This window comes from Lasiosphaeria miniovina (genome assembly GCF_030549165.1).
Source record: "Lasiosphaeria miniovina strain SMH2392-1A chromosome Unknown B0T26scaffold_7, whole genome shotgun sequence".
Classification (NCBI taxonomy): Eukaryota; Fungi; Ascomycota; class Sordariomycetes; order Sordariales; family Lasiosphaeriaceae; genus Lasiosphaeria; species Lasiosphaeria miniovina.
In genome coordinates this window covers 2,045,742-2,070,388 of record NW_026848226.1, presented here as the reverse complement: position 1 = coordinate 2,070,388, position 24,647 = coordinate 2,045,742, and the positions used below count along the sequence as shown (strand labels likewise).

Here is a 24,647-nt window from a genome sequence, read left to right as displayed (position 1 = left end):
TGTGCCTCGTCTTATTCCTGCTCTCATTTCCGTCGTCTGAAGTGTGCCTATCCACTACGTCGTGTGATACACGTACGGAAAACGCAATAATAGATAGAACCAGGCTTGAACCTGCATTCTTCATCTCTCTGTTTCTCTGGGCGGCTTGTCCAGCCAATACTATATTCGAGGTGCATATGTACCGACGCCCGGCACCTTGCTTCTCTCAGCCCGGAGTTTATGGGGCTTTTGTTTCTTGCACGAGCGGCCCAGGGTAAATACCTACGTCTCCACCTCTTATAGCTTATAGCCCGGTGATGTTCCTGGACGCAGGTGTCAGTAGGTTCAACCGCGCCGACGAGGCAGACGGATCTACGCGAAACAAGCCCCCACTCCCTCCCAGGCAAATCCCTTCTGTTTGCCGTGAGCGACGATCGCCTTCTGCAAAGGATAAAGAGGGGCGAAAGTAGAAACGAACTTGCTACCTTCCTTAGCTAGCGACAGGGCAAGAGAGAAGGAGAAACAGCTTGGGAAATTTACTTTAGACCCGGCTGCACCTGCATTGCCTTGCTAGCATGCGTCAAGAGCCTCGGAGCTGAGGTGCATCAGAGCGATGCTAGGTTTTAACCACACTCGGTACAGGTTCCAAGACGCGCCCCAAAGAAGAATGCCTATCCGATCTCGCTGTTGAGAGAGTTGCAGGAGAGGGGTCTGCACAATTGGCGACCCGAGTCTGGGTTGGGCTGGCTGTCTGGAGCTTGAAGTGGTGTCATTGGCAGTTTGTCACTTTAACGTTTAGCGGCTTCTTCCTTGGCTCGCTCCAACTGCCAGAATGGGTTAATACTCAATAGGTAAGGTAACCAACATTCAACCACTTGCGGCGAGGGTAACTCCTCTCTTGCTCATGCTTCCTCGATAGTTTGAAAGGCTATCTCTGGAATTTGCCTCGATGGTTTGCACACGAAATTTGACTTTTTCCCTTTTTCGCTTGGGCTAGGATATTTGGGTCGGGTTGATCGGTCGGGTTGATTGGACGGGTTGAGTGTTTCTCCCGTAGGTAAACCGCCTCGCGGACCTCCATTGATCGTCACGCGCCAAGATAAGGAAATCCGACGAGACTCTTTTTCGCCACCTCCTTCCTCTCTCTTCTAGTTCACAGCGTCTTGAATATCTGCAATGCGTGAGTGTGATCATCTTATAACCAAGCAGCAAGACTTTGAAACCCCGTGTGGGATTTTGTTACTTATGCTAAGGAAACCCCGAAACAACAGGTCACTCAACGCTGTTGACATGTTGCTGCTGGCTGTCGATACTCGGCCCGAGCTCGGCGGGCCTTGTCCAAGCCGTGCTCAAGCCGGGCTTCAGGGGCACTAGGGGCGCCGTTGCCAGCGAGAGCATCATATGCTCTCAGATTGGCGTTGACATGATTGGAATGGGTGTGAGTGATGCTCCATCTGTCCGCCCCCGCTCTGTTTTGTTTGCCTGAGTAAGACGAGAGAACGGAACGGCGCGAAGAAAGACAGTCATACGCCGTTCGCCATTATGCTCCCCGTTTGGCTCGCTTGCTGACTGACCGACCACCCAGGGCTCTGCGGCTGATGCCATGGTGGCAACAGAGCTATGTGTGGGTGTCATCGGCATGTACCACTCTGGCATTGGGGGAGGAGGCTTCATGCTCGTCCGCGACAAGCACGGCAGATACGAGGTCATCGACTACCGGGAGACCGCGCCGGCTGCGGCTCATAAGAACATGTACAAGAACAACCCCGACGCCAGCGTTCTTGGCGGCCTCGCCGTCGCCATCCCCGGCGAGCTGCGCGGGCTCGAGTATCTGCACACAAAATACGGTGTAAGTGATTAGTCCTCGGATGTTTCGCCTGCTGGGCCACATGTCCATGTCTTGTTGCTGACGGAAACACTATAGGCCTTGCCATGGAGTACAGTCGTCACACCATCAGTGCGGGTTGCGCGAGACGGTTTTAAGGGTGAGCACTTATAGCTCTGGGAAATTCCCTAGTATATAGCCTTACTAACACACATAAAATTGGCAGTCAATGAGGACTTGGTTCGGTATATGGAGGGAGCCAGCAAGAACAACACCTTCTTGATGGATGACCCTGTCTGGGCCGAGGACTTTTCCCCTAATGGTAGGTGGTTGGAACATTTACTTGCGCTTTGTCGTCTTTGAGTCTTGGCTTACTAACATTGGACAGGAACGCTGGTTAAACTTGGGGATATCATCACCAGGAAACGCTACGCAGAGTGAGCCAGCCGCTGGATTCTCACTGAGAATTACTATGCTAATGAACTCTTCTTGTCTCGAAGCTCTCTTGAGAAGATTGCCAAACACGGCGCAGATATCTTTTACCAGGGCGAGCTTGGTAACGTCTCCCGTACACCATCATAATATTCGACATAATTCTAAAAACCCAGAAGCTCAGTCCATGATTCGACTTCTGTCGTCAACCAACGGAATAATAACGCCCGACGACCTCAAGAACTACACCGTCAGCATCAAAAAGCCTCTTAGCATCAACTATCGCGACTATCGGCTCTTCACGACCGAAGCGCCGAGCAGCGGGGCCGTGACGCTCAGCATCCTCAAGACCATGGAGCAATATCCGCTCGAGGATCTGACGGACAAAAACCTGACCACGCACCGCTTCGTCGAGGCGATGAAGTTTGCCTACGGGGCGCGGCAGGAGCTCGGCGACCCAGACTTCATCAGCAACATCGAGCAATACCAGAAGCTGATGACGAGCGACGCAAAGGCCAGGGAGGTCCGCGGCCGTATCCAGGACAACCAGACACAGCCTATAAACGCCTACAACCCGCAGGAGCTCTACGCAGCCGAGAGCTCGGGCACGTCGCACATTGTCACGGCCGACAGCTCGGGCCTGACTGTCTCGTCCACCACCACCATCAATCTGCTGTTTGGCGCGCAGATAATGACCTCCGACACTGGCATAATACTGTGCGTATCTCCCTCCCCATTAACATGCTCCTGAGGACCCTGCCACTCATCCTCGATCCCGAACAGCAACAACGAAATGGACGACTTCTCGCAGCCGGGGCGGCGAAACTCGTTCGGCTTCGAGCCGTCGCCGGCCAACTTCATCGCGGCGGGCAAGCGGCCGCTGTCGTCCATCACGCCGCTGATGGCCGAGTTCGCGGGCAACGGCACGCTGCTGTTCGCGGCGGGCGCGGCGGGCGGGTCGCGCATAATCAGCGCGACGACGCTGATCGCGTGGAACGTGCTGCAAGCGGGCATGGGTATGGGAGAGGCCGTCGCCGCGCCGCGCCTGCACGACCAGCTCATGCCCGACGTGCTGCTCGTCGAGGACGGCTTCGACCGCGCCGTCTTCGCCGCCCTCGCCTCCCGCCACCACAACGCCACGTGGATGGGCCCCGGCGCAAGCTCCGCCCAGGCTGTCATGCGCTTGTGGAACGGCACCTTTGACGCCGCTAGCGAGCCGAGGCAGCGCAACAGCGGCGGCCTGACCGTCTGATTCTTTTCGTGTCCTCCTAGTCACTAGGTAGCAGTCGTTAATTCCGTAGACTGCCTTGCTAGTACAAAACGAACATTTCTAGCTCACCGTGGTGTTGAAACCAGTTCCTCTCCTCTTCTGTCATAATGGACAGTTCACTATCTCTGCGGCAAGACAAGACAACAGAAGCGACGGTCTGTTCGCGAGACCCTGGATGACATCTCTCGCAGCCGTCCCTGACTAGGCAAAACCCACGAGCCTAGATTTGTCTACCGGCTCTGGCGTGGTCTTTGGGCTTGCTGATCGATTCTCTAATAATGGTGCACAATTTTAGCACTGACGCAGATCCACGGCCCTTGCAACCGACGGAGACTGAAATGTCTACCTACCCAACTGTCCCTCTTACTCCCGCTAGCCCTGCGCAATCGGTTGACCCATCGGTGATGCCTTCCAGCAATACCGTCCATCGAGACACATCAGCTCCAATACTTGCACTCCATCAACCGTCTCCTACGCTGTCGTCTGGTAGGATTGGGCTCCGGTTGAGCCTTTCGCTTGATCGGGATAGCGGGAGATGAAGGAAGCGGCGTCAATGGAATAGTCGGGCTAGCGCCGTGGTCACCATTCGAAATCAGAGACCGAGTTTTGGCGAGTTCGCGTTCTGAATGCAGCCAGTCGGGGTGGTCGTGGGCGAGCGTCTTATTTCGTACGGCCACGGCGTGCTCGAGTAATTCAAGCGCCTTTCTGACCCGCCCGTCGTCTCTATATACGAGCGCAAGCTCGTGCTGTGATGCTAGTCGGTCCGGGTGGTCGTAGGCGAGCGTCTTGCTATCTACATCCACGACGTGCTCGAGTAACTTAACCGCTTGTTTGACTTGCCCGTTCTTTCGGTACGCCGATGCGAGAGTATATTGCGATACTAGTCGGTCAGGGTGGTCCTCGGCGAGCGCGCTTCTTACTTGTACTACGTGCTCGAGCAACTTAACCGCTTATTTGACTTGCCCGTTCTTTCGGTATGCTAATGCGAGATCATATTACGATAATAGTCGGCTAGGGTGGTCCTCGGTGAGCGACTTGCTTTGTACGGCTACGACGTGCTCGAGCAATTTAACCGCTTGTTTGACTTGCCCGTCTTCTCGGTATGCTAATGCGAGATTATATTGCGATAATATTCGGCTAGGGTGGTCCTCGGCGAGCGACTTGCTTTGTACGGCTACGACGTGCTCGAGCAACTTAACCGCTTGTTTGACTTACCCGCTTTTTAGGTATGTTAATGCGAGATCGTGTTGTGTTGCCAGTAGAAAGGGGTCGTCTTCCGGAAGGTAGGCTCTACACCATTGCTGGCACTCCTCAAGACACCTCAGGGCTTCCTTAGTCCGGCCATCATAATCGAGACACCGCCCAACCCAGAGAAGCAGCTCAGCCCTCTTTCGCATGTCCAGCCCTTCGCCACCCTTCAGTATCTTGATAGAATGTGGTATGCACTCTCTCCATGACTGTCGGTTCTCGTAGTTGACCCAGGGGACGACCTCTTCGATATGGCGAATTGCCTTGCGGGCCTCTTGATCCCAGGCTCCGCGCTCCTGGACCCAGATCCTCGTCGCCAGGTGCACGAGGCTGTGCATGTCGTACACGTCACTGTCGCCTTCCCGTCGGATGAGGAAAGCGTACCCGCAGAGTGTGCCGATAGCATCGACCATTTGCACGTCTGACTCGGGGTGGGGCAAGAGAGACATCGGAATCGCTTTTGGCTCGATATGGGTGATGAAAGATAGCAAGTTAGCAGCAATAGTATTAGACTTTCGAATTTGTTCAAAAGACACCAGCCATGTAGTCGCGACGGCGTTATGCGACTCCTTGTACCGTGTATTGTCCGGGAACTCTCTGCTCATCAAGCCGACCAAATCCTGTTCGGTGCCCCGGGGTAGTTTAAGATACTGGGCGACGCGCACCATGTTCACGTTTAGGTACGCTGCAGCTTAGACGATTGCCAGGGGGAGGTATTCGAGCTCGGCCAGTAAGTCGGCTGCTTTAGTCCCGCTCTAGATCGAGTCTTTCCTTATGAGAGACTTTTCCAGGAGGTTGGTCGCGTCTTCCGGGCTCATATCGCCTAGCTCGACTACGTCGGAGCTCGCAACGCCGACAGCCACCTCCATGGAGCGTGTCGTAAACAAAGTCACGCCGGCTTCGCTCTCGGGCAGGTAGTCGCACATGCCTGTTGACTTGTCGCTGCTGGAGTCTCCAACCACGATGGTGTTGTCGTCTGCGTTGTCGACGACGAGGAACCATTGCCCAGCGCTTTTCGAGCTCAAGTGTCGCCTGACCGACTCCTTGACGTCTTCTTTGTCGCTAGCCTTGGGAATGGAAAGCTCTCTTGCAATCTCGGCATAAGCTCGCCCGAAACTCGCTTCACTTATTGCGGGCACCTAGAAGACCGAGTACCCGGGCTTGCTGGTCTTGACCCAGTGCGCCAGCTGGAGAGCCACTTGGGTTTTACCCATGCCGCCCAGTCCGTGGAGCGCGACGGTCCGACACCCACCATCGAGAAAGAGCTTTTTCTTGAGCGATTTCAGCGTTGACTCGCGTCCAACAAAGCCTGAATTCTGTGTCATCGGGAGATAGAAATGAGGTTGAGTGGCAGGGCCTATATCTCATCCATTAGCATCTCGAAACTAACATAGCCAGGTCTAAATCTGCAGTCGGGGAGTTATAGAAGGGGGGCGTTTAAATACAAGATACAAGCAAGTCCATGGCCCCAGGGCACACATCGACTGAATGACATTGTGAGATACCTAAAAGTATAACCTCCACACCATCCCAGCACTACCCAAGCCGCCTACAGGTAATTCGCGCCAAAATTCGAGGCCGGATACGAGGTATTAGGTTCCACTGATATATTGTACTGACCATGAGATGAAGGGAGAGTATTGGTTATCGTAGCTCCGGGTAGGCTTCGAACGAACTTCTTAAGAACGCCAACAATGGCGCGATATTGGGGGTCTGCCCGAGAGCTACATTTCACCATCTGCACATGGTTCGCGTCAATGCTCTCCACGATTTCGAGTGGGCGAGGCATGTCAAGCTTCGAAGAGTAGTCGTCGACAACCTAACCGCACCAGTGCGTGATTAGCCATGGATGTATGTGGACAAGACGAGGTAAATGTGCATCTATACCTTGCCGCCGAGTCCTCTAATCCCTGAGATTCCCTGGGCCTCCTGGAATGAGTACACGTGGATTTTATCCGACACTATGGTCTTGACGAACTTTTCGTGAATCATGTTGAGCACCTCGCTATCCACCTCTAGTGCGCCAATAATCTTGCTGTTGGAGTCCTGCAGAGCCAGCGACGCAAGGTTTGAGGCGATATCTCCCTAGCGAGCAGATTCGCTACCCCTATGGGGGGTCCCCAGGAAGACGACGTATTTGGATCGCGTTCGACATTCCTCTGATCGGTGAATTGCCTGCATCTCACTGTAAGCATATGGTTGACCAAGCACACACCCATAACACCACCAGAGACATACGTCTTTGACGATTATCCCGCCGAGGCTGTGCGCCAAAAATATGATGGGGTCCGGGTTATCAATCTCGCGCTCGGCACGCGCGGCGAGGTCTTAGCCATGCTGTGAGATGCTGTTCTTGCTGGCTGTTTTGAACATGTCGCCAATGACATCGGCGTCGTAGCCGTACGTCCACACTCTCGCCTCGGGCATGTCGTCGACGAGGAAGTCGTTGGGCCAGAAAACCTTGGGCGAGGAAGCCGAGGCTGATTCGCTGGTCTGCATTTCGGCTGCCGGCGGCGCTCGTGGCCATAAGAGATTCGTGGGCCTCCTGGGCAGCGGGGAGGGCGTCACGCCCTCATCGGCTGCATCTTGGCTGTCCTGCTCCCAAGTGCGCTTGGGATGGCCCCTCAAGCCACGAACCAAGACGATGCTGATACACATTAGTTAGCTCTGACTAGGCGCCGGTTAGATGTACGATCTGGTTGGAACAATACATACTTAACTCGGTAACGCTCGTTCGAGTCGTTCCGTGGCCCGACGAGCTGAGTGAAGCCGATGCGATGTACCGGTACAGTCGACATGGCCGTCCGTCACTGCCGCGATGTCCTGGACTATCTACTTACATGGCCAAGCCGGCCCGTTGGTATGCTCGGTCAGTGGTGGACGTTGACGACGATGCGGTGGTAACAAGGCCTGGTGGTTCTAGCTTGACGCGCGCTTTTCTGTGATGACAGTAGATAGTAATAGATATTGTGTCGAGGGCTGTGGCAGCCATAGACGGACGCCTCTCTTCATTGGTCGCCTTGCCTCCTTCAGATTGACAATCCAGCCTTGGCGGCCTGTATGTTAGTGTCGGTTTCTGGTCATAGGATCTATACCCAAGACTGGGAGCTTTGCAGCTACCTTGTGAAGAGGCATCGAGCGATCTTATTCATACCTTTTTATTTTGGGATTGTACGTCTCTATTTCCCAAATGGCCGCAATGATTTTATTCCGTGACAGTCCGTATCCGTACTGCAGTCAAACTAGGTCGGAACGTTGGTCCTAGAGCCCGGTCCCTCTAAGCACGCGCGCTTAACTGCAAGCATTCCCATTTCGGCTTCCATGGTTTACGAGAAAGCTGCAAGTCGGGAATTGTCTGAACCGAGATCAAAAGGTTGTTTCGAAAGCGAAGTTTGATCATTGATGACCAATTTTGGTTTTAGGTGAGGCCGGCTGAAGGAAGTTGAATTAAAGGTGTCTAGGACGTATGGCCCTGTACACGTAACACCGGAGCAGACCAGGTAAATACCATGGGTGTGATTGACTTTATGTACATAGTAAGGAGTATTCCTTCTAGTAGATAACACCCACTAGGTAAAATATCTGATCTAAGTAAGGTAGAGTTAGGCAGTTTTCATTTCTTTCCTCAACATGTCTCTGTCCGATAAGATCGATCCGCAACAAAAGCCCAGTTGCCCAGGTCCAGCCAGAAACCAGAGTCGCCGCCATCCATGCATGGCGCCGGCACTCCAATTTCCGTCTCCTAGGCTCGCCGGTTTGCTTTGCTTTTGCTAACTGTAAGAACAATATATACACGAAACACCCCCATCGTCATCATCATCATCTCATCATGAGTGGCAAAGAGAGAAACCCATCACCCTTATCGACAAGCCTCACCACCGTCTCTCCCTCTCTCACACACAGACTCCCTCATCAAACACAAGACCCAAGCCACCGTCCTACGACATCAACCCAAGTTCCACACCCCCAGAACAGGAGGCAGCGGACATGATATCCAGAGTAGAAAAACATGAACCAAAAAACCCAAGAACTCATGACAACAAATCCGCCGCCCATTCCATCCCATCCCATTCCTCCCCCCTCCCAAGTGTTCCAGCCACGTCTCCAGTAAACACCAGAAGCCACTCCCAGAACCAACCAACCCCTAGCCAAAACAGAACCAACACGGAAGAAAACTCGAGCAAGAATGCCAAAGCTAAACCCGCGCCGGTAGATGAATTTCTTTTCTTCAAGAAGAAAAAAAATCACTGCTTCCCTTAAATTAATTCATCAACATTGAAGTAGGTAGGTAGGTCACATTCCCTATTTCCCTCAAGGCTGCTGGGTTGTGGCCGGATAAGCTCTAAACATATTTCAGGCCTCTTTTTTTTTCTCCCGAGAGCCTTGGTCTAGTTCCGTATCGATGTTCGAATAAAAGGCTTCGCTCATGTGTAACTCGACAGCCACAACCGTACCGTAGGCGGGGGCGGTTTGTTCACCCTCCGTCGTAACAGACGGACTAAGTCGAGGCCACTTGGGATTAGCTAGACTTGCTGGAGCCCGAGAGGGGCCGTATCCCCGTCTGCCAACACACACACAAGATTCATCTGAACAGTGTTTTGTGGCGGCAAGTAACACCCAAAAGTAGTCGAGTGCTCTGGGTCCTGGTCCTCCGGTCGTGTGAGCATATCTCGGCTCAGCTTCGCGCGAAAGACTTTGGGGCGGACCCGTCTCGAGTGGCAGATGGTGCAGAGACAGACATATCTGCGTCCTGGCCGGTCCCCCAGCCAAATGTCTCAGACACGCAATTTGCACGGCCCGTCATTCGATGAGCATCTTCTTGACACCTGCGACCTCGCATAGCCCGAGGTGCCGTATCGCTTCCCTCTCGCTCGCGAGGATGATGGTGCGGTCCGGTAGGAGCGGGTTGTTGGGGTCGACATGTGAGGCGTCCTTCGCCGCTTGTTCGATCGCATTCATCTCTTCCTTGCAGGCCTGCTGGTCCATTGGACATATTACAATCGGCTGGCGGAGCGTAATGTCGCGCGCTGAAGTCATGTGCGCCTAGGGAAAACAGTGAGCCATTAGTTCAGAAAGCGACGCGCTGCAGTGCGCAAACATACCTTGATAGTCAAGAAGAACTCGATCTTGTACAGCGTCGATGTTGTTGTGAAGCTTGTCACCTCGTACATGGGGAATTGGGGCTTCCCTCGTTTGATGATGCCGTCCGGGTCTCTGAGATCGCGCGCAGGGAACACCAACCCCAGGTTGGTCACGTATCCGGTTTCGGGCATCTTAGTCCCTACCGGTTGCGTGTGCTTTGCGATTTTGTTGATCTTCTTAGTCGGCTCGTCTCCCTCGGGGTTGTAAGTTATCTCCTCCTCGATGGCCAGGGTGATCTTCTGTATCGTCACCCTCCTCGCCTTGCTCAGCCAGTCCGGGTTGGGCGCCAGCTTGATGTAGACGGTAATGGGGTCCAGGGGGCCGTAGCTCCACTTGGGAAGGGATATGCCTAGTGTCACGATGTTGTCTGCCGTGACGGCCTTTTCTTCTGGGCGATTGTACATGCCGAAGGTCGATAGGGTGTCGTACCGCTGGAGCGGGATTGGGAATGTGTATCGGTTCTGTATACTCTGTCCCTGTTGCACCGTGACAACCAGCTCGTAGAAAGTCTCAGCGGTCCGGCTGGGTAGCTGTAAACTCGCTGGTGGGATGCGGCGGTTGATCTCCTCGCCGCCGCGCCCAAACGGGATGAATATCTGAAAGGGCAAGTCCATGGCGATCACGCTTTCCGCCTCCTTGCCCGACACGCAGCGAAAGAGTAGGACCTCCTTGCCGACCAGGTCCATGGTCTCGCGCCGCGGGGTGCCGAGGTGGCGCTTGGCGACATTCTCGGCCGCGGGGTGTATCGTCTCTCGCCGCTGGAGGCAGATGCGCACCATCGACACACTGACGGGGGCCGAATAGCCTGCGCCTGGCCGAATCTCGACCTTGCCCACGATCCTAGGCTACGATTGCGCACACGAGCGCTGTCAGCACGGAGCGGGCCGCGATAGACGGGCGTATATGCCAGTTCGCAATCCAAGGTTGGCACCGCTTTGTGCGCGGCGGATGGGCTGCAGGGGGGCATGCGACGGGCAAGAAAGGAAATGCAGTACGCGGACATAGACTCACCAGCGTCGCGGATATGCCCGGGTAGCCGACAAGGAAGCTGCTGTTGGGCGGGCCCGAGATGCGAACCGTGGCAGGGGCATTTAACGCATTCATCCTGGCGTCAGCGCCCGCGGTTGGCGAGGGCGGGGTGCTGCGTCGGGGGTGGACGGTGTCGTCGTCGTCGTTGAGAAGAGGGAGGAGGAGGAGGAGCGCAGGCGCGGCGGCCGTCGCCGTTCATGAAGCTGTCACCAGAGGCGGGCCTCGCCGCGACTCGGGGCGGCTGAGACTTGGCTGGGGATCGGGCGGGTGTGATGCGTTGTGGTGGAGTTGGCTGGCGGACCTCGAGCTGGTGCAGACTGCGGGCAGGGCAGTGGGATTCGAGGTGAGGGGTACCCGGCTCTGGCTTTGGACGTCGCAGGGACTTGCTGTCGATAAGGATAAGGGAGCTTTGAGCATTACTGAGGGTGGATGGGATTGCCGCCGCCGCTAGACTGAGAGAGAGCGCCGGTGCTTCGCGATTGATATCGTGGCTGCCGTGCAAGTTGCGTGGGCAATGTTGTCGCCTAGGTAAGGAAGGTATGCTGTGGCTCTGGCTGGCCCGGTTCGGATTGTGTGCGGATTTACCTTGGGAAGGTGGTGAGACGCTGCGCGCGGATGTACCGTCACTTCACTAATAAAGCACGCGGCAGTCGCTTGCAGCCCACAGTGCTACAGTACGTACTAAGGAACCTAGGTTACTGCTGAGGCGCCAGCTGCAGGCCAGGCTTATTTTTTCGGAGCTGTTGTTGGGTCGCAGGACGACAGGGGGCCACCTCAAATGGAAAGACACCTCGAGCCGCCGTGGTCGGGGTATGTTTGGCTTGGGTTAGTGGTTAGTGGTGAGGTAGGTAGGTGGGTTGTCTCGTTCCTTGTTCGGTTCAGACTTCCATCGGCTTCTCAACTGCACGGGATCTCTCGCCGCCCTGTCGCCTTCGCCTTCGCCTTGCCTCTGGGAGCCGTCCTTGTTGGACCTCTATGTATCAGAACCAGGCCTTAAACCCCGTTCTTTGATCGTTTGGACCGTGCCGCACCGGGGGAACCGCCTTCTTGTTCGTGCCCCTCGCCGGGCCAGTCGCACGCGAACAGGGCGATTGTCTGGTCGAGTTCGGAGTTCGTAGTATGCGGTACCTACGGTATGACCTGACGATACACACAGCATGAGGTACCTCTGGGTGCGGCAAGGCCGTTGTGACTGGAACACTTCGCGAGAGCAGGTTGACTTGGTTCAGAGTCACTGGGTCTAATCAATCTACACATGTATTTTAGTCTGATGTCTCCCAACCCTCCTGATTGATGTAAATATAAATCCAAAACGCTCTTGGGTCATGTGCAATTGCGATGAACAGTCCCGAAATGCCAACTGCAAGTGAATTGGATGAGGCAGAGGCAGCCTTGCGCTGACAACATCAAAGTCAGGCATACCACCATAAACGTGTACATTACAGCACAGTGCAGTCCACACACTACGCCCTGAGTGGGTGCCCGTTGCGAGACCTGAGCCGCAGCAATTGGCAATTGGCCCAATGACCTGTCATCCTGCCGTCCCGCGAAGTTTCCCAGCGCGGGTCGCATCGATGAGAATGTGGGTGGGTGGGTAGGTGGGCGGATGCGGAGGACGTGAGTGAGATGGCCCAGCAGGGTCGGGTGTGCATCGCAATCAGGATGGTGCCATGGAATGCCTCCCCTGGAGAGCACCGGGGCTGATTAGACCACCGTCCTCCCGTCGCAGGGAATCCAACGTCAAACCAAGTTATGATAATATATTGTATCGTTCCTGCAGTAGTCGGGCCCTATGTTAACAGTTCAGTTGAAACCCCTGATGATCGACCTCGGCCCAGTCTCCGGATTTCGGTATCAACAACGGAACGGTTGACCACCTACATCATGCACAGTACCCGTACGAAGAAGAGCCGACTCCATCCAAATGCGAGAAGCCCTAAATGACTGACCGCTTGATCGCCTTTCCCGTCATGGTACACCAGGCAGGCAGCTTGAACGCTTGGACTGTTTCTTCCTCTCTAGCCTCTTGTAATATGACACGAGACTTACATACCTAGCCGCGGGTGACTTATTGACCTCTGGAGTCGAGGTGATTTGTGGATCTTTTTCGGGTACAGTTCCATGTTGGTGTGTCTTGCCGATACTAGGGCCTGTATGTACCACATTTAGTCCCGAGCCATCCCAAGGGAGTTTACCCTCATGTTTCCCGAGGTTGAGTGGAATGGATTACTCATGTTGGATTTTATCCAAAACAAACCCGAGGATGATGTCGTCAATCGGTGAAGTCTAGATTGAGCTTTGGGGGTTTGAAGTTTGATGGGGGATCTGCGCGACCTTCCCCGGTCTCCAGTCGGTGGGGGCCGGGCCATCAAAGCGGCCCAAGTCACATTATTAGGTGCATTCATGCATTTCTAGTGTACGTCAGGTTCAATCAGGGTCACCAACACAGTTCGGCTGCTGGCCGCTAACAAACAGTACCTCGCGGCAGAGAGTACCTAAATGCGGCCATAGCTTCCCCACGTGGATCTTTGCTTGGCGTTAGACGTCAACTGGGCAGGGGGTGGGGCCATTTTCTGCCCAGAGCTGTTTTTCTCATCGCGTACTGAATTAAACCACGGGGTAAGGAACGACGGCGCGATCGCGACTTTGACAGCCTTGCTTTCCACCCCCACTAACCATGTCTGTAACTCTGCACACAAATCTCGGGGACCTCAAAATCGAGATGTTCTGTGAGAGCGTCCCCAAGACGGCCGAGGTAAGCCCGCTCTGAAAAGCTACATCCCTTTCCGATTTCCAGCTTAGCCAACACGTCACCCTCAGAACTTCCTCGCCCTCTGCGCGTCCAATTATTATGACGAGTCTCCCTTCCACCGGGTGATACCCGGCTTCATGGCCCAGACTGGCGCGCCGGCGCATCCGTATCCCCCAGAAAACCCAAAGGGTGGCCGCTCCATCTTCAGCGCCGCCGAGGGCTTCGAGGACGAGATCCGGCCGGCGCTGCAGCACCACGGCCGCGGAGTGCTCAGCATGGCCAACAAGGGCCCCAGGACCAACGGCAGCCAGTTTTTTGTCTTGTTTGACCGTGCGCCGCACCTGGATGGGCTAAACACCGTCTTTGGGAAGCTGCTGGGCGACGACAGCCTCGACACGCTGGCCAAGATCGAGCAGGTTGAGATCGACAAGAAGAACCGCCCCAAGGAACCAGTCCACATAATCAACGTCACGATACACGCAAACCCGCTGGCGGCGTGATGCGAGACACAGGACAGGGCTGTCAGGCGGTCCACTTTTGCAGGCTTCTCTGCGCGCTCATCTATTACATCCAAAGTGGCACATAAAACAGTGCTGGGCTCGTTCTAGGGGTTATCGTATCCAGGCAGCATAGCGGGCTATTGAGTCAGCGAACGACAGCTTGTTGCGCTGTTACAGGCTGAGCTCGTTACAAACCCAGCATAAGAAGTTAGACATGCACATGCGTGATCATAGAGGCATTCGGACTATAAAGCGACTTTGGCAGCCACGGCCGCTTCCTATTCAATGCTCCGTAATCAGGTGATCAAACCTGCCTGCCTGATCTCTCGCACTGGCCTTTTAGACTTTTTAAAGTCAAAAGCCAGCTCGTCTATGAATACCAGACAAATTAGACAAAAGCCAATCAAAGCAGAGGCAGGCCGTTGGCCTCACAAGTCTTAGTAAAGAAGCAACCTTGTATCGAACTCAAGACAATCAAGAGTCACTCCAGGAGCCAGACATAGATAAAGAATTATGAATAAGAATGATAAATTTAAACAGAGTACTAGTATTCCAAAGCTGTGACTACACAACAAAATTTTGCTTTGTTTGTCTCGTATCTGCTCCGTACCCTGGGTATCAAACCACAGTGGCACAGAAACCGTTCACCTTGTCTCGAACTGGAGTCAAAGTCTGAAAGGCCACCTGCCCCGTCCTACGCGTTCGTTACCTGATTTCACTCCCCACTTCACCAGAATCAATCCAAAACAACACACAACCAACACTCCAGACAGGGTAAACAAACAAGAGTAAGAGTCATCAAGTCGTATATTTCTTATCTCTTTATTTATGACCTTTCCAAATCTTGTGTGAACCCCGGACCACCAAAAAAGAAAACCGCGTCCCTCTGTTCCCCGCGAACGAGTAATCAAAATTGAACAAGAGAAGTAAAAGTTTAGGGACCACCACCGATAAATAAAAGACAGAAACAACAAAAAACCACCCAAAAGTTCATCAAACATCCCATCTCGTCCCGTCCATACCTCGTCAATATCGCCTGTCTCTTCCCCCCCAAATATGTAAATAAAAACGAGAAGAAAAAAACCGGCAAGAGAAAAAAGATGAGAAAGAAAAAGCCCTTGAATCTGAAATTTTGTTCAGGGATATCTAATGTTAAGGAAAAACATCTTCCGAAATGCTAAGAGCTCGGCCTCTCCTACTATTCTTCTCGCTGTGCCTATCCTATATGTGCATATATGTGTGTGCGTGTGTGTGAGAGTAAACCTGCCTATGCTTACAGATCCTAAGATCCTAAGCCCGACCTAGTCCCAGCCCAGCCCGTGTTGCACTAGTCCCCGTGCCCTCCTGCCTGCCGGCCCATGACGCCGCCGCCCCAAGATAAAAAGGTAGAAGGGAGAGGAAGTCAGGGCAAGGCAAGAAGAAAACTCCGAAGCGCCATCCCCAGAAATAAGCAAAGCAAGTGTACGCCACCGCCCCCACGGTTCACAAACGGGAGAGATATCATAATCGTCGCAACTCCTCAATCTCAACCCTTACGGCGGCGCTTAGCATCGCGTTCCGGGCTGCCCAGGTCATTGCGGAAGATCTCCTCGGTGCCCGACGGACTGGGCGTGTCTGAGGTGGAGTGCGTCTCAAAGACGCGGCCCGGCTCGAACGTGGCGGCTGCACTAGCAGCAGCAGAATTGTGATCGCTAACACCACCGGCAGTGGCCGTCGCCTGATCGGCGGGCGCAGGGAACAAGCCGACGCCGCCGGCGCCGACCCCGTCGAGGCTGAAATCAAAGTCGCTGGTATCCCCCGTGCCGTTCAGACCCGCGAAGCTGGTGTCATAGTGGTGGTCCGAAAAGGCGTTCGAGTTGATGAACTGCTCGTAGTCGACGTTGTCAAAGAAGCTCGGGTTCCCGCTGTCGTCGATGCCGGGGATCTGGCCGGACGGGCTCAGGGGGCCGAGCAGGCTGGACAGGTGGTTGATTTGGTTGGCTTGGTCGCTTTGCAGCTGCTGCAGGACGTCGAGGTCCGCTTGTGTGGCCTGGACATTATGCAAAGACGGAGGAGCCATAGAAGACAAGATCGGGGAGAGAGACACGTTGGAATTTTGGAAGGCTACTGGAGTTGGGGCCGGTGGGGCCGGAGTCGGGACGTGCGAGCTAGGGGTGGAGGTGGTAGCGCGGTTTGGCATCTGGCCAGCCATGATACTGAGCATCTTGCTGCGTTGGTCGTTGCTCATGTTCGTGGACGTCTTAGCAGCGACATTCGGCAGGTCAATCCCCGAGGTATTGTTGTTGACCGCGTTGGTGTCCTGGATGATCTTCATCATGCCCTCCTGGGGATTGTTTTGCAGTTCGTTCTTAATGTAGGCTGGCGAGGAACTGTCACCGGGAGAGGTGTCGAAAACCTCCGTCACAGACCCCATTTGAGGCCTTTGGTATGACGGTTGGGGGGTGGTGGCGGCGGGCGTTGGGGAGGGGGACATGGTGCTGGCCTTGCTTGCTTGATGCGGTATTGGCGGCAGCAAGCGTTGCTGGCGCTTCGGTGTGTTCATTGCCGTCACCTTTTGGGACTGTGGGATGAAGTCGTTTATCTCAACGACGCCGCCGCGAGGTATCTGAGCCGAAGCATGCCCCTGCGCGTTTGGGATGATGCTCGCCAGGAGATCCTGCACGCTCTGCGCACCGCCCTGTTCTTCCAACGATTTCCTAAAAACGTTGGCTAGAAAGTTCAATATTGCATTGATCGAATTCTCGTGCCGTTCGTGCATGTTTTCGAACATGACGGCTTGCTGGTAGAGCTGGGTGTGCTCTTGCCGTAATTTGGAAAGCATGGAAGATATCGCCGTCTGCTGTTGCTGGAGTCTATCCAGCTGGGTCCTGACCTGCACAAGGTCTTTCTTTTGCAGCGGCCCAACCTCATTGACAACCGAGGCGCCTCTGGCCATGGGAACCACTGGCACGCTCTGACTTGTGTACGTCTCCTCGACTATACCGTCTTCGTCGCTCTCCATATCGCCGTCGTCCTTCTTCCCCTTCTTCTTGTTGTTGCCGCTTTTTGGCTTGTTTATGAGCCACAACAGGTTCGGGTGACCACGCCGGAAGTACGGGTTGTAGTACTCGCTTGGGCTCTTGTTTTTCCTCTCGCTTGCCTTCATAGAGTTGTCTGAGAGGCCCACTCGTTTATGGAACCCGTACATATTCAACTGCCGCACGAACGAGGCGTAATTGTTGTGCTTGAAGAGCTCTGGAATCAGCGTCTTTGCAAATTCATCTTCGTCTAGAACAACGAAGGAATCCCCCTTGTCGGACCACCGAATGAGCTCCGTGTTCCGTGATTCGTCAAGGAAGCTATGTGACAATGAGTATGCATCTCGTAGTGATTTTCACGGGTCTGACAAACCTGCTCAGTTTCTGCACGAAAGGAGGGATTTGTTTCCTTTTCGTCTGCGCCTCTCTCTTCGCTCGCTGGGCCAGCTCCTCGAGGTGCTCGACACTGTCATGCTCCCCTGGCGCCCCGTTTGAGCCCGAGAGGAACGCTGGGTCCTCGGTAAAGCCGCTCCAGACTTCAGGGACATTGTCGAAGGGCAGCCTACTGGCGGAGGGCACAAGAGCACGGTTGTTCTGCCGGCGCGCAAGTGCCGTTGAAGGCGTCGGAACTGCTTGTCCGTATTGGCCAGACTGTGACATCATGGGGAATGAGTTTACTGTTGGCGACGTTGACTCGACAAAGCCGCTGCTATCTGCGGCACCGTTCCACCTGAATAACTGGTCCGGCTGCACGGGAGAAAATTGTTGCTGCATCTGTGTCAGAGGCACCATAGGAGCAGTGCCGGGGGCTGGTCGTTTTCTAGGATTTGGCGACGACATAACAGGCGCGAGCATGCGTTCAGCCAGACGATGTCGGACTCGAGAAGCCCGACACAGCCAGCAGCGACTCACGCAAGCGACTCAAGAGTTCCCGGTCGCTAGAGGGAGATGCGAGTATCCTTTTCCAGACCCAGTCCCGAGATGGGGCCGTTTTTGCAGCACGCCAACCACCACACACCGGCCTGGAATTCTGTATCGTGGACCTACGGGGCTTCCTCAAAAAGTTTCGGCGGCAGTCTATCGCGCTCGCGGTTGGGTTTGTGATGATGACAACAGGGGCGCGTTCGCGGATTCTCGATCGTACGCCAAGACGTATAGGCGGTTCCAGCAGTGACTGTCAACGCCTTCGTTCACCTTATATAGTTATAAAGCCGGGCTCAAATTCCTGTCGCTTTTCGTTGGAGACTGCCTAAGCTTTGCATCAGGTCGTCTCAGGATGGTCTAGCACGGCCGAGGGCGCCGGTATTGTCGGCTGCGGGACGACAAGGGCGAAGGGGTGGTCTGTCGCAGGACAAGGCGCCGTCTTTGAAGATGGTGAGATAGATGGGGCGGGTAGGGTAGGCAGGTGTCTCGGTGGTGGTGCGGGTGCTCAATGCCGCGGGCTCCTCTTGGGCCTCGACGCCAGCGATGCGGAATGCAAGGTTTGAGGGAGCCTTGTTCGGTGTGTCTTTCGCCCGCCGCCGCTGCTGCCTCAGCTTAGTCCTTCTGCGAGTCTGACGAAGAAAGGAGCGAAGATCGGGATTTTGCGACAACACCAGTACAGGGCGCGATGAAGAGCGACGATGGCAACCCGTGGCGAAGAAGCGAGTCGAGGCGAGTGGTCAGACACTGAGGTTCCAGCGAACAACTGGACTGACATTTGGCGGCGGTGGATGTTCACTCAGCCGGCGATGTGATCGAGATCAATCAAAACCGAGCAGCGATATTCTCGCTTGCCGGGCCAATCACGGGCCACGGTAGTCACTAACGCGGGCCTGTTCCCGCGAGTTAACCGTGTGGGGTTGACAAGCTTGAGTGTTGAGGTGAAGCCCGTGCAAAGAATAAGACGCCTGCCAGCGACGCGAGTTTAAAGGCCACAGTTTAATTTTGGGCTAAAAATGAGCTAATAGTCACCGAGAGCCGAGATATCCGCATTGGTGACGGGAACCTTGCACATAAGGCCTGCGTGGAAACAATAACCGCGCCTTGCTGTTGGTTTAGCGGCTGGTTGCACAGAACTTGATGAAATCGCAGCAACCTCCCAAAGGATTGGGGCACCGCTAAGAAGGACACCAGGTTATCAACAATGCCTTCAAAACATAGGAACAAAACATAGGAACATAGGGCCCATCTTAGTACAATAGGCTATGCATAATTTCTTGCTATTCGTTACAATTTTACGTTACAATTTTACGGCAGCCTAACAATAAAGACCGGGACACCTTGATTGTGTTTCTTCTTATTGCTACAGGATACTGGGTGAAGATGAATATGGATACCTTGGGTATTAACTACCCCACGATGTTTAACATGGTGGAACTTTACTCCTCAAAAGGCCAAGAACAAATAATCAGGATAGGGACAAGGAGTTCAGCCCCAAGGCTAGGAGCGATTACAATATTTCATTAGACCAGAACAGCCTATATTTGTCTGTTTGTCTACCTAGGTACCTATCCGTGCTTTATACTATTCTGTCAAGTGGATGGCTCCAAAGAATCGAGGGGTAGAATCACAATTAAATCCCCTGCGATAATGAAAGGCTTGTAACAAACCTTCTAAAAATTAAACAACTTGAAGAAAATAAGATGCTAATTTTCCAACGTTATGTCACTAACGGAGCAATTTCACCGGCACCATCAGTAGAAAACAGGTTCCATGATTCGTCTCCGGGAACACAACCCAAGTACGGATAGCCGTGGTCGCCTCTCCTAGCTCGGCAACCGTCCGCCTGGTCGCACGCACACTCAAAGCAGAATATCAGAAACATCCAGTCACGCAGCGACCAGAGTATAGAGCATACGGGGGTATATTATAGCGTTAAATTAATCATGACAGTCTTTACTCTCTCTCCAGAGACTATGGTCTTCAACGCCGACGGTCCCACGCTCTGGACGTGGCACCAGACCGGGCGTCTCGGGATGCCTTCTTTTCCTCCTTGAGAGTTCTGGCTTTCTCCAGCGGGTCAATCACGACCAGCTCCTCCTCGGCTTTTTTGCGGTAGCTGAGATCTTTGCCCAGTTTGTCGGCGACAAAGCTCAGCTTGTGTGACATCCACCCCTCGTCGTCACTCTCTTCCTTTTCTTCGAGCTTGTCCCAGGCAAGGCAGCTTTGGCAGTTGGAGATGAAATGCAGGTCGCATACTTCCCCTTCTTCGGCCGTAGCTTCTTCGCCAGGCTTCTCCTTCCCCTCAGGCGCCAGCGGCTGAACCACAGTCTTTTCTGAAGGGGCTTGCAGCAGCTTTGACTTGAACGACTTTAGAATTTCAAGAGCCTCCTGTTCCTCCCTGGTACCCACTTGAGCAGCCCCTGGCCTCCGCTTCCTCCCACGTATCGATGTATCCGGTATGAGCTGTTCTAGGGCCGACTTTTTCTTTTCTTTAACCGGCTCCGTGTGGATTGTCCGTTTCATCGATGCCTTGATTGCCGCAATCTCTTCGTTCGTCCGCTCTAGAAGAGATTTCTTCTGCCGAGGTTCCGGCTCATGGCTTGAAGATACCCTGGTCTCTGGTAATGGCGGCTCCTTCCTCGCCGGGGCGGGGCGTGGCGGGCTCGGGCTCCTCCGCGCTTCCTTTGCCGGCTTTTCTCGTCCGCGGTCCCCCTTACTTGAAGGGTTTGGCTCTTTCCTGGTGGTAGACGTTGTCTTGGGCCCGCTCTGCTGAGCTGGTTCCTCGTCGACATCCATCACGATTCTTGTATCGAACTTGGCCTTTTTGATAACAGGGAGGTCGACCCCTTCGCCCTCCTCATCCGCAAAGCTCAGGAGCTGCTTGCCCCCTTTTCTCTTCTTCTGCTTCTTGTCTCCTGGCGCCGCTCTTTGCGGCAGCTCCCGAGACTTCTTTTCGCGCTTCTTCATATCGTCAAAGGGGTTGGTCAGGATCTCAATATGGGTGATCTTAACAGGGTAAAGCGGCCGCTCGCTTCCCTCGGAAACTTCTGCCTCTGCCATTCTAGCCAGATTGTATATGGTGTCTCCAGCTACCCGGCCAAACACGGTGTTTTTGCCTGTCAACTCCTCTGCTTTGCCGAGGGTGAAGAAGAACTGGCTGCTGTTGGTGTTGGGCGCCCCCTCGTTCGCCATGCCTAAGAGGCCGCGTCGGTTGAATTTTAGGCGCGAGTGGAACTCGTCTTTGAAGTTGACGCCCATTTCGCCGGCATTTTTCCCTTTCCTCTGGTCCATCGGCCAGGGACCCAGATCTCCGCTGAGTGCACCGCCATCGTATATGGACTCGCCCCCGTGGCCGGTGCCGGTTGGGTCTCCGCCCTGGAGAATGAACCCTGGTACCAGGCGGTGGAAGATGGTGTGGTCATAGTATCCGTCCAAGCTTAGCTGCAGGAAGTTGCGGCAAGTCAACGGGGTTTGTTTCGCAAAGAGCTGTACAGACAGCTCGCCTTCTGTCGTGTGGATAATGACGGATGCCGTCGGCTGTGGCTCGAGATCATAGATGGTCGACATTGTCGACCCTTCGAATTCAATGCGCAAATACTGTCAGGCGACAATACGCGGCGTCAAGTGCCCGTCCAGCTTCCGATTCGATTGTTGTTTGGTGGCGTGCTTGAGAGGCGACAGAAAATCGACCCCCAAAATCGCAAACCCAGGGCACTTGCTGGGGTCGGCAAGGTTCCCAAGCTTCAGGTGGGGTCTGCTCAACACAGGACCTAGTTTCCAGCCACAGGTGCAGCCCTGACCTGAATTAAATAACCGGTAAACTGCGAATGGAGAGGAATTTACCTTGCTATTCCCACTGTACATAGAAATCCAATTAGTAATGAAATTTTGGTCGCTAATATAGCATAATATCTACTCTTTATCGATCGCTGTCGATCACTCGAGCAGGACTGAGGCGTAACTGCCTCTTCAATCAGTTGGTCTGGGCTGTGGCTGTGCCGCCAACAGGATGCGGGGCCATATGTGGCTACAGGCACCTGTGCTACGGACGGATACCCTAGCGTGGGCCAAGCTGGTGGCCATTCAGGTTGGGGGGGAGCTTGCCAGTGGAGAAAGCGCCAGCTCCTGGTCCGGCTACGCAGCATCGACAATCACACCGCAACCCACCTAGCAATTCTTTTGATCCCCAACCTGTTTTCCCTGAGCTGGACACGAGACTCGCATCGATAGTCTGCCAGAGAAAAGCCTACACGCTCGCCATTCACCATGAGCGACCCGCGGGAATCCTCATCGTACTCGGTGGCGCCCCGGCTCCGCTACAACACCGTCGGCGGCGTCAATGGCCCTCTCGTCATCCTAGACAATGTTGGCGGCCCAGCCCCTTCCCGTTTCCATGTGCTCTCTAACTGTTAGGCTAGGTGAAATACCCGCGGTACAACGAGATCGTAACCCTGACCCTCCCCGATGGAACGGAGCGATCTGGTCAGGTCCTTGAGGCTCGAGGTAGGTGCACCCCTCCGAACCGATTCCAGCCCCCGCTGACGGCTCTCTCGCAGGAAATCGAGCAATTGTTCAGGTACTATATGTGGACTGATCTGACCAGCTCCGGAACTATGTGCTGATCCAGTATACAGGTCTTCGAGGGCACCTCGGGCATCGATGTGAAGAAGGTGAGGCAAATACTGGCATGGGACTTAGGGGCAGCAGCTGACTATAGGGCAAGACTCGAGTCAAATTCACGGGCGAGAGCTTGAAGCTCGGCGTGTCGGAAGACATGCTGGGGCGCATCTTCGACGGTTCAGGGCGAGCCATCGACAAGGGACCCAAGGTCTTGGCCGAGGAGTACTTGGACATCAACGGAAGCCCCATTAACCCCTATTCAAGAGTAAGTCCGATAAGCTCGATTGCAGACACAGCCCGGTAGCGCAAGTCGCTAAAGACGAGACAGGTGTACCCCGAGGAGATGATCTCGACTGGTATCTCCGCCATCGACACGATGAACTCGATTGCCCGTGGGCAAAAGATTCCTATTTTCTCCGCCGCTGGTCTGCCACACAACGAGATTGCCGCCCAGATCTGCCGGCAGGCGAGCTTGGTTCAGAAGCAGGGCTTAACAAACAAGGGTACTCACGATGGGCACGAGGAAAACTTCTCTATCGTGTTTGCCGCCATGGGTGTTAACTTGGAAACCGCCCGGTTCTTCACCCGCGACTTCGAGGAGAACGGAAGCTTGGAGCGCGTGACGTTGTTCCTCAACCTTGCAAACGACCCAACGTAAGAGCCCATACTGGTCAAGGTCTCCGGAAGCCTGCTAACGAGATGGTAGAATCGAACGTATCATCACTCCCCGTCTGGCTCTGACAACCGCCGAGTACTATGCCTACCAACTCGAAAAGCACGTCCTGGTTATTCTCACAGATCTTTCGGCCTACTGCGACGCCCTACGTGAAGTGTCGGCCGCCCGAGAAGAAGTTCCCGGCCGCCGTGGTTTCCCCGGTTACATGTATACCGATTTGTCGACCATCTACGAGCGAGCTGGTCGTGTCGCTGGCCGGAATGGCTCCATCACGCAAATTCCTATCCTCACTATGCCCAACGACGACATTACCCACCCGATTCCTGATTTGACAGGCTACATCACGGAGGGCCAGATTTTTGTCGACCGAAGCTTGCACAACCGTGGTATCTACCCCCCCATCAATGTGCTGCCGTCGCTCTCCCGTCTCATGAAGTCAGCAATTGGTGAGGGCATGACCCGAAAGGATCACGGCGACGTATCGAACCAGCTTTATGCAAAGTACGCCATTGGCCGTGATGCGGCTGCAATGAAGGCGGTCGTCGGCGAGGAAGCGCTTTCTGCAGAAGACAAGCTGTCGCTCGAGTTCCTCGACAAGTTTGAGCGCACCTTTATCACCCAGCAGCCGTACGAGTCGCGGACGATCTTCGAGTCCCTGGATCTTGCGTGGAGCCTGCTGCGTATCTACAAAAAGGGCATGCTGAACCGTATCCCCGCCGATATCATCGCCGAGTACTACCAGAGAACGAGCGCGATCAAAGCCAAGGCTGGGAACCAGCCCGCGCCGGCCAAAGATACCAGAGACAATGGCGAGGAGAACCTGATCGATGCATAATTCTGGTCGTTCGCTGGTTGGTTAGAGACTATAGTGACGTTGTGTTTTGCCCCCTCACGCGGTAGTAGTGGCTTTTATTGTTTCCTCCCTTCCAAGGCCCTATTCGTGGAACTTGCATTCTGTATGTTTGGCGCAAGACTTTGTATCTGATAGGACGTTGTTTGGTCGCGGTGTTGTAGATTGGAATTGAACCAGTATTATGGATTCATTGGTATTCAAAACAAAGCTGCTTGTCGCCTCGATCGTTTGCCGTAGCTTGCCGTGCTGTTTGGCGCAGTTCAATTCCGTCGTCGTGAGGAGGGCGGGCTGTGTATTTCTTCTCAGTCTATTATATAACGAGCATAGTGTGCAACTAAAAGCGTAGTCTTCTCGTCATTGGAGCGCATAGAAGCGGCCGG

At 54.3% G+C, this 24,647-nt stretch overlaps 8 protein-coding genes across 8 annotated transcripts; 4 read left to right on the top strand and 4 right to left on the bottom strand.

Moving 5' to 3' along the window:
• Window positions 1–699: 699 nt before the first annotated feature.
• On the top strand, window positions 700–3,636 carry B0T26DRAFT_457194 (gamma-glutamyltranspeptidase). Its single transcript, XM_060435133.1, has 9 exons — window positions 700–1,159; window positions 1,251–1,417; window positions 1,565–1,828; window positions 1,904–1,964; window positions 2,031–2,126; window positions 2,193–2,241; window positions 2,305–2,360; window positions 2,416–2,953; window positions 3,020–3,636. The coding sequence occupies exons 1-9, from the start codon at window positions 1,156–1,158 to the stop codon at window positions 3,486–3,488; spliced, it is 1,704 nt and encodes a 567-aa protein (XP_060291591.1). The 5' UTR covers window positions 700–1,155; the 3' UTR covers window positions 3,489–3,636.
• Window positions 3,637–3,977: 341 nt separating this feature from the next.
• B0T26DRAFT_743737 (uncharacterized protein) lies at window positions 3,978–6,283 on the bottom strand (the record flags this gene model as incomplete). Its single annotated transcript, XM_060444302.1, has 8 exons — window positions 3,978–4,073; window positions 4,217–4,421; window positions 4,506–4,670; window positions 4,722–5,404; window positions 5,453–5,509; window positions 5,591–5,879; window positions 5,910–6,019; window positions 6,281–6,283. 8 exons carry the CDS (start codon window positions 6,281–6,283, stop codon window positions 3,978–3,980), a joined length of 1,608 nt encoding a protein of 535 aa, XP_060291590.1.
• A 3,001-nt stretch (window positions 6,284–9,284) lies between these two features.
• B0T26DRAFT_457310 (uncharacterized protein) lies at window positions 9,285–10,820 on the bottom strand. Its single transcript, XM_060435135.1, has 2 exons — window positions 9,857–10,820; window positions 9,285–9,797 (listed from the first exon to the last, which is right to left on the bottom strand). Exons 1-2 carry the CDS (start codon window positions 10,673–10,675, stop codon window positions 9,555–9,557), a joined length of 1,062 nt encoding a protein of 353 aa, XP_060291589.1. The 5' UTR covers window positions 10,676–10,820; the 3' UTR covers window positions 9,285–9,554.
• On the top strand, window positions 10,821–11,540 carry B0T26DRAFT_457226 (uncharacterized protein). The gene has a single exon (XM_060435134.1). It carries the CDS (start codon window positions 10,966–10,968, stop codon window positions 11,374–11,376), a length of 411 nt encoding a protein of 136 aa, XP_060291588.1. The 5' UTR covers window positions 10,821–10,965; the 3' UTR covers window positions 11,377–11,540.
• A 2,062-nt stretch (window positions 11,541–13,602) lies between these two features.
• On the top strand, window positions 13,603–14,177 carry B0T26DRAFT_743735 (peptidyl-prolyl cis-trans isomerase-like 3; the record flags this gene model as incomplete). The annotated part of the gene is made up of 2 exons (XM_060444301.1): window positions 13,603–13,680; window positions 13,746–14,177. The coding sequence occupies 2 exons, from the start codon at window positions 13,603–13,605 to the stop codon at window positions 14,175–14,177; spliced, it is 510 nt and encodes a 169-aa protein (XP_060291587.1).
• A 1,263-nt stretch (window positions 14,178–15,440) lies between these two features.
• B0T26DRAFT_457184 (uncharacterized protein) lies at window positions 15,441–18,387 on the bottom strand. Its single transcript, XM_060435132.1, has 2 exons — window positions 17,568–18,387; window positions 15,441–17,515 (listed from the first exon to the last, which is right to left on the bottom strand). Exons 1-2 carry the CDS (start codon window positions 18,047–18,049, stop codon window positions 15,703–15,705), a joined length of 2,295 nt encoding a protein of 764 aa, XP_060291586.1. The 5' UTR covers window positions 18,050–18,387; the 3' UTR covers window positions 15,441–15,702.
• Window positions 18,388–20,023: 1,636 nt separating this feature from the next.
• On the bottom strand, window positions 20,024–22,058 carry B0T26DRAFT_726792 (cyclophilin-like domain-containing protein). Its single transcript, XM_060442834.1, has one exon. It carries the CDS (start codon window positions 21,683–21,685, stop codon window positions 20,099–20,101), a length of 1,587 nt encoding a protein of 528 aa, XP_060291585.1. The 5' UTR covers window positions 21,686–22,058; the 3' UTR covers window positions 20,024–20,098.
• A 326-nt stretch (window positions 22,059–22,384) lies between these two features.
• On the top strand, window positions 22,385–24,249 carry B0T26DRAFT_743732 (P-loop containing nucleoside triphosphate hydrolase protein; the record flags this gene model as incomplete). Its single annotated transcript, XM_060444300.1, has 7 exons — window positions 22,385–22,483; window positions 22,537–22,621; window positions 22,675–22,694; window positions 22,753–22,788; window positions 22,842–23,003; window positions 23,067–23,392; window positions 23,445–24,249. The coding sequence occupies 7 exons, from the start codon at window positions 22,385–22,387 to the stop codon at window positions 24,247–24,249; spliced, it is 1,533 nt and encodes a 510-aa protein (XP_060291584.1).
• Window positions 24,250–24,647: the final 398 nt, after the last annotated feature.